Here is a 7500-nt window from a genome sequence, read left to right on the forward strand (position 1 = left end):
ACTAACAGACACACACTGACAGACACACACATACACTAACAGACACACACACACTTCTAACCTGACGCAGCACAAGTCCTTCCACTCGTTCTTTTCTTTTTGTGGGAGGAAAAACAAAACTTGCACCTCCTCTGCACTCAATCTCTTTCCAGGCTGCTCCTTCCCTCCTTCTCTTTCTTTCAGTTTCATTCTATCCTCCCTTTCCCATCGATCTCTCGCTCCGTCCTCACACACTTCCAGACCTCCTTCTCTTACCTGCTCTGGTCCAAAACATCCCCAACTTTTCCATGTGCGGGCGTCCAACAACCAAACAACCTCTCCGAGAGAGAGAGAGAGGGAGAGAAAATAGAGAGAGAGGGGGAGAGGAGAGAAAGAGAAGAAGGAGAGGAGAGGAAAAGAGTAGAGCAGTGTGGAGGGCTGGAGGGAGGGAGGGGTGAGGGGAGGATGAGGGAGGGATGAGGGAGGGGTGAGGGAGGGATGAGGGAGGGATGAGGGAGGGGTGAGGGAGGGATGAGGGAGGGAGGGGAGGAAAGTTAGAGAAAGAAAGAAGGAACAGAGGGAATAGCGAAGTGTGTATTGACTTTCGTAGTGTGAGGAGTGACAGAGAGAGTGAGAGAGAGAGGAGAGAGAGGAGAGAGAGACAGAGAGAGACAGACCTTCCTTGTTGTGTGTCTGAACTCGTCGATCCATCTGTTGCATTGCTCTCTCTCTTTCTTTCTCTCTCTCCATTATTTCCATTGTCAGTGAACCCGGACGACCTTCCTTCCACACTGCACCAACCCCTTCCTGTGTGTGTGTGTGTGTTTGATCATAATAAAGTTTAGAACTTCCGAAATCAAAATGCTCCGGACCAGATATCATCCAAAAATAATACGTTAAAATTAATTCCCCTTTGTCATCATTTTAAATGTTTTTATTTTATTCTTTCATTTTAAATTGTAATATATTTTTACTTCATTTAAAAAAAATTGTAATAATATATTTTTTATCATATTACTTTGGAAATGCATGTACCGTAGTTTGTGGCTAAATATATTTAAATATAATTGTTTAACTACGAGTCTTCCATTGTAGTTTCTTTTCAGCACCACCAGCTGGTGTTAGCATTATCTTATAGTGGTTGCCGTGACAATAGTCGTTCCTAACAGATCAGCGTCATTATAAGAAATAACAGTTGCTGCTGTCATCCAACCAGGATCCAAGGGATAATTTCCAGTCACGCACGCACACGCACACACACATATACACACACACAAACACACACGCACGCATGCACACACACACACACACACACACACACACACACACACACACACACACACACACACACACACACACACACACACACACACACACACACACACACACACACACACACACACACACACACACGGCGGAGTGCCAACCGGCATCCGATTGACCTGCTTTAACACCTGTACAGTTGCCATGGAAACAGTAGCCCCGGTCACACGGTGGCAGGCAAACACACACACACATAAACACACCCACACACACACACACACACACACATTCGAAAAACACCCCTATATACACACACACACTCACATATAAACACACAAACACACACACACACACACGTATAAGACCAGTTGAGAACAGTTTAGACCCAGAGTCAGATGGTCACATCACTACGTTACTGAGTCACAGTCACATGCATCACTACGTTATTGAGCCACATCGTCACATACATCACTATGTTACTGAGCCACATAGTCACATGCATCACTACGTTACTGAGTCACAGTCACATACATCACTACGTTACTGAGTCACAGTCACATGCATCACTACGTTATTGAGCCACATAGTCACATACATCACTATGTTACTGAGCCACATAGTCACATGCATCACTACGTTACTGAGTCACATCGTCACATGCATCACTACGTTACTGAGTCACAGTCACAAACATCACTACGTTACTGAGCCACATCGTCACATACATCACTATGTTATTGAGCCACATAGTCACATGCATCACTACGTTACTGAGTCACATCGTCACATGCATCACTACGTTACTGAGTCACAGTCACATACATCACTACGTTACTGAGCCACATCGTCACATACATCACTATGTTACTGAGCCACATAGTCACATGCATCACTACGTTACTGAGTCACATAGTCACATGCATCACTACGTTACTGAGTCACATCGTCACATGCATCACTACGTTACTGAGTCACATAGTCACATACATCACTATGTTACTGAGCCACATAGTCACATGCATCACTACGTTACTGAGTCACATAGTCACATGCATCACTACGTTACTGAGTCACATCGTCACATGCATCACTACGTTACTGAGTCACATAGTCACATGCATCACTACGTTACTGAGTCACATAGTCACATGCATCACTACGTTACTGAGTCACATAGTCACATGCATCACTACGTTACTGAGTCACATAGTCACATGCATCACTACGTTACTGAGTCACATCGTCACATGCATCACTACGTTACTGAGCCACATAGTCACATGCATCACTACGTTACTGAGCCACATCGTCACATACATCACTATGTTACTGAGCCACATAGTCACATGCATCACTACGTTACTGAGTCACATAGTCACATGCATCACTACGTTACTGAGTCACATCGTCACATGCATCACTACGTTACTGAGTCACTGTCACATGCATCACTACGTTACTAACTCACATCGTGACATACATCACTACATTACGAAGTCACATACATCATTACATTACTGTGTCACATTCATCACTACATTACTGAGTCACATAGTCACATGCATCACTACGTTATTGAGTCACATAGTCACATGCATCACTACGTTACTGACTCAGTCACATACATCACTACGTTACTGAGTCACATAGTCACATACAGTACATCACTATGTTACTGACTCATAGTCACATACATCACTGCGTTAGTGAGTCACATTCATCACTACGTTATTGAGTCACATAGTCACATTCATCACTACATTACTGAGTCACATAGTCACATGTATCCCTACGTTACTGAGCCACATAGTCACATACATCACTACGTTACTGAGTCACATAGTCCCATACATCACTACGTTATTGACTCACATCGTCACATAGATCACTACGTTAGTGAGTCACATTCATCACTACGTTACTGAGTCACAGTCACATGCATCACTACGTTACTGACTCACATACATCACAACGTTACTGAGTCACATAGTCACATACATACACATTCCGTCACCGAGGACGGAAAAAAAGTCAAAATATTTAACTTGTGCAAAGACGGGTCGTAAATATTGCTGGATGAGCGAATCAGCTGTCCCCATGGCACCACCCCTGGTTACCACATGGCACCACCCCTGGTTACCCCATGGCACCACCCCTGGTGACCCCATTAGCTTTCATGTTGTCATTGTTGATTGCTAAGGTTGACAGCTAGCGCTTAAGGAAATTCCTTTTAATTTGCATGCCTAGCCCACATAAAAGATCATATTAAGATGCCGACCAGAAGTGATAACAATAATAATAATAATTTTATAATAATAATCCAAATACTTACAAATATAGCTGCAGGCAGCAACACACAGGGTCCAGTTTAGTAGCGTTAGGTAAGTATTACACTTTTCCAGTTTCTGTGAAACCCGGCATCACAAGACGTCTGAAACTCCCCGGTTCCAACGAGACCCCAACCATGACAGTGGCTTCGCTGTCGTGTTCCAGACACTTTTAGCTTGAGAATAACAATAATGAACATTCAAGCAAAAACAATACAAGGAAAACCATTGCTGCAACAGTGTAACAATGTAATAACAATGTCATAAGAGTGTAATGACAACGTTCTAACAGTGTAATCACATCTTAAATGTGTAATAACATCATAAACATGTAATAACAATGTAATAAATGTGTATTAACAGTGTATTAGTGATGCAATAACATGTAGGAAGAACATAACATCCTGACCCCCCATGCAGCTTCTGAATCAGCTGATCAGTTTGTTATTGACGAGCTTCAAGGTCAAATGTTCGGAGAAGTATCTTGTGACACACAGACTTAAGACACACACACACACACACACACACTCACTGTGTGTGTGTGTGTGTGTGTGATGCGACACAGCTCCCCACTCCCCTCCTCCGCTCCTTCATATCTCTCTCTCTCTCTCTACCCTGGAGTCTTCTTCTACCCTTCCATCACTTGGCCAAGCAGCAAATAAGACGACAGATTTATAAGAGCTGTCATCTCTCTCCCCCCCTCTCTCTCCCTCCCTCTCACTCTCTCTCTTTCCCTCACGCTCTCTCCCTCTCTCCCTCACCCTCTCCCTCTCCGTCCCTCTCTCGCCCCTTCACGCTAATTTAATTAACCTGATAGTAACCTCATCCAGCAACGCAGCACACACACACACCCATGCATGCACACACTCGTGCATGTACACACACACACACACACACACACACACACACACACACACACACACACACACACACTCACACACGTACACAGACACACACACACACTTACGCATGCACACCCACACACACACTCTCATGCACACACTCATGCATGCATACACTCGTGCACGCACACACAAACAGGACAAGAGAAGGACTGTGCAGCACTGCAGCATTTGAGACATGCCTTCTGCAAGACCAAGAATGCACACACACACTCTCATGCACGCTCACAACACACACACACACACTCATGCACGCTCACAACACACACACACACACACACACACACACACACTCTCATGCACGCTCACAACACACACACACACACTCATGCACGCTCACAACACACACACACACACACACTCTCATGCACGCTCACAGCACACACACACACACACACACACACACACTCTCATGCACACTCACAACACACACTCACGTGCAGAAAAATGCAAATCATTGAATCCAGACAGTGATGACGTGGCTTACAACCCAGCTCTCTGAAAAGCTCAATTATAGAACAGAAACACACACACACACACACACACACACACACACACACACACACACACACACACACACACACACACACACACACACACACACACACACACACAGTCTCTCTCTGATGCACACACATGAACATGCACACACACACACACACACACACAGTCATGTACAAATGAAGACACACTTATGCACATGAACAAACACACTCTCCTACACACACACACACACACAAATGAACACACACACACACTGTCTCTCTCTCTCTCTCTCACACACACACACACACACCAACAAACACAAAACCTTTAATCCAGTTCAACCTGCTGTAGTGAACAAATGAATGGATGGAGCAGTAGAAGGAGAGATGGAAAGAGAAGGAGATTGCCAGGGAGGATAGGAAGAAGATGCAAGAAACGGAGGAATGGTGGGGAGAGGGAGAGAGAGAGATGGAAAAGTTGATGGACAGATGGAGGAAAGGTGATGGAAAAGATGAATGAGATAAGATGGGTGGATGGATGGATGGATGGATTGATGGGTGAATGGATGGATAGATAAATGGAAGGATGTATCGATGTATGGAGAGATTAAATGGATGAACAGATTAATTAATGGACGAATATGAATGGATGTGTGGATGAATTGATGGATAGATGGATGGAAGAGTGGAAAGGGATGAGTGCAGGGACACTGAACACACAAGTACATTCACAGACTTGTGAACAAATGAAGGAAGGAAGGAAGGAAGGAAGGAAGGAAGGAAGGAAAGAAGGAAGGAAGGAAGGAAGGAAGGAAGGAAGGAAGGAAAGAAGGAAGGAAGGAAGGAAGGAAGGAAGGAACAGACGGACAGACGCCGCAGGGCTGAGAGAACGGACAGATTGACGGACAGAGGAGCAGAGGGATGGAGGGATGAAGAAGAAGAAGAAGAAAAAGAAGAAGAAGAAGAAGAAAGAGGAGTGTTACCTGTTGCTGAGTTGGGTCTGTGTCGTCCTTTGGGGCGACGCTGGGTGTTGCCCATAACACTCTTCCTGTCCCAAAACATCACCCGCTCATCCCACACACACACACACACGGAGAGAGCAGGCGGGTGTGTGTGTGTGTGTGTGTGTGTGTGTGTGTTTGTGTGTGTGTGTGTGTGTACGTTTACGCTTGCATACGAGTGTCTGTGTCAAAGTATGTGCATCTGATTAATTAATGCACATGCTTAGAGTGTGTGTGTGTGTGTGTGTGTGTGTGTGTGTGTGTGTGTGTGTGTGTGTGTGTATGCGTGTGTGAGTGCGAGTCTGTGTGTGCAAGTGTGTGTGTGAGGGTGTGTGTGTGTGTGTGTGCGTGTGTGTGTGTGCGTGTGGTCGACATGTGTGTGTGTGTGTATGTGGCAAAAAGCGTCTGCATCCTGGAGGAGTGTGTGTTGGTGTGCGTGACGCTCAGAGTGTGTGATGCACCTCTCGCTCGACGCGACGACGCAGGGTGGAGAGAGAGAGAGAGAGAGAGAGAGAGAGAGAGAGAGAGAGAAAGTCTACATGTGTGTGTACGTGAGCTGCTGACAAATCAGTGTGTGTGTGTGTGTGTGTGTGTGTGTGTGTGTGTGTGTGTGTGTGCGCGCGCAGCGACCAATTGCAGCCAGACGCTGTGGTTCAATTCATAAAGAGCGAGGATGGAGAGAGCCAATCAGAGGGCAGGAGATGGAAGTAGAGAGAGAGAGAGAGAGAGAGAGAGGGAGAGAGAGGAGGGATGGAAAGAGGGAGAAGAAGAGGAGGGGAATTGAATGATTTTGGCTGAATCTCTGAAAGGGAAAGAAGTGGATGGATGAGAGAGAGAGAGAGAGAGACAGAGAGAGAGAGAAAGAGAGAGAGACAGAGAGAGAGAGAGAGAGAGAGAGACAGAGAGAGAGAGACAGATATAGAGAGAGAGAGAGAGACAGAGAGAGAGAGAGAGACAGAGAGAGAGAGAGAGAGAGAGACAGAGAGAGAGACAGAGAGAGAGGGCAGGAAGAGGTGTAGGCGCAAAAAAGATGGCGGGACAGGCCGACGAACGTCAAAAAAAGAGAATGTGAGGAGGGACAACAGAATTTAAATTCGGCACAGTTTCATCCCATAATAATCCCATACCCAACCCCATACCGCAGTAACTTTGGAGAATTAGCGACAGACAGCGCCCTCCACAGGAAGCCATGGAAAAGACAGCAGCATTGTTCCGTCTCTAAGCAACACTTCCTGTTTGCTTGGCGATGGCTCCTCCCTCATCCACCTTGACTGGAGTTGTGAAAATAGAAAGGTCGCCAGGTGTGAAGCTCCTCCCCCACGGGGCTCCTCCCCCTCATAGCAGAGGTGAACTTTTGCCCATACGCCATATTCACACCGCGGCCATTTTGAACGTGGTTGGAAAGAGCCGGAAAACAACAACAACAACAACAACAACAACAACAACAACAACTGGAAAGTGACGTTGAGACAGTGACTCTCAACTTGCTTCATCCCCCAAAATAACTTTGAAAATGATTATGAGTAGATCTAGGGGCGGGGCA

General features: G+C 45.7%; 1 protein-coding gene across 1 annotated transcript in view; it reads right to left on the reverse strand.

Moving 5' to 3' along the window:
• nhsl2 (NHS-like 2) overlaps positions 1-7500 on the reverse strand; it is a gene marked incomplete at its 5' end in the record, with an annotated part of 51024 nt that overhangs the window by 43064 nt on the left and 460 nt on the right. The window contains 1 exon segment of the mRNA XM_080023615.1: positions 62-131. Coding sequence (XP_079879741.1) covers positions 62-131 — 70 coding nt within the window.

This window comes from Zeus faber, assembly GCF_960531495.2.
Source record: "Zeus faber genome assembly, chromosome: 22".
NCBI classification, from domain to species: Eukaryota; Metazoa; Chordata; class Actinopteri; order Zeiformes; family Zeidae; genus Zeus; species Zeus faber.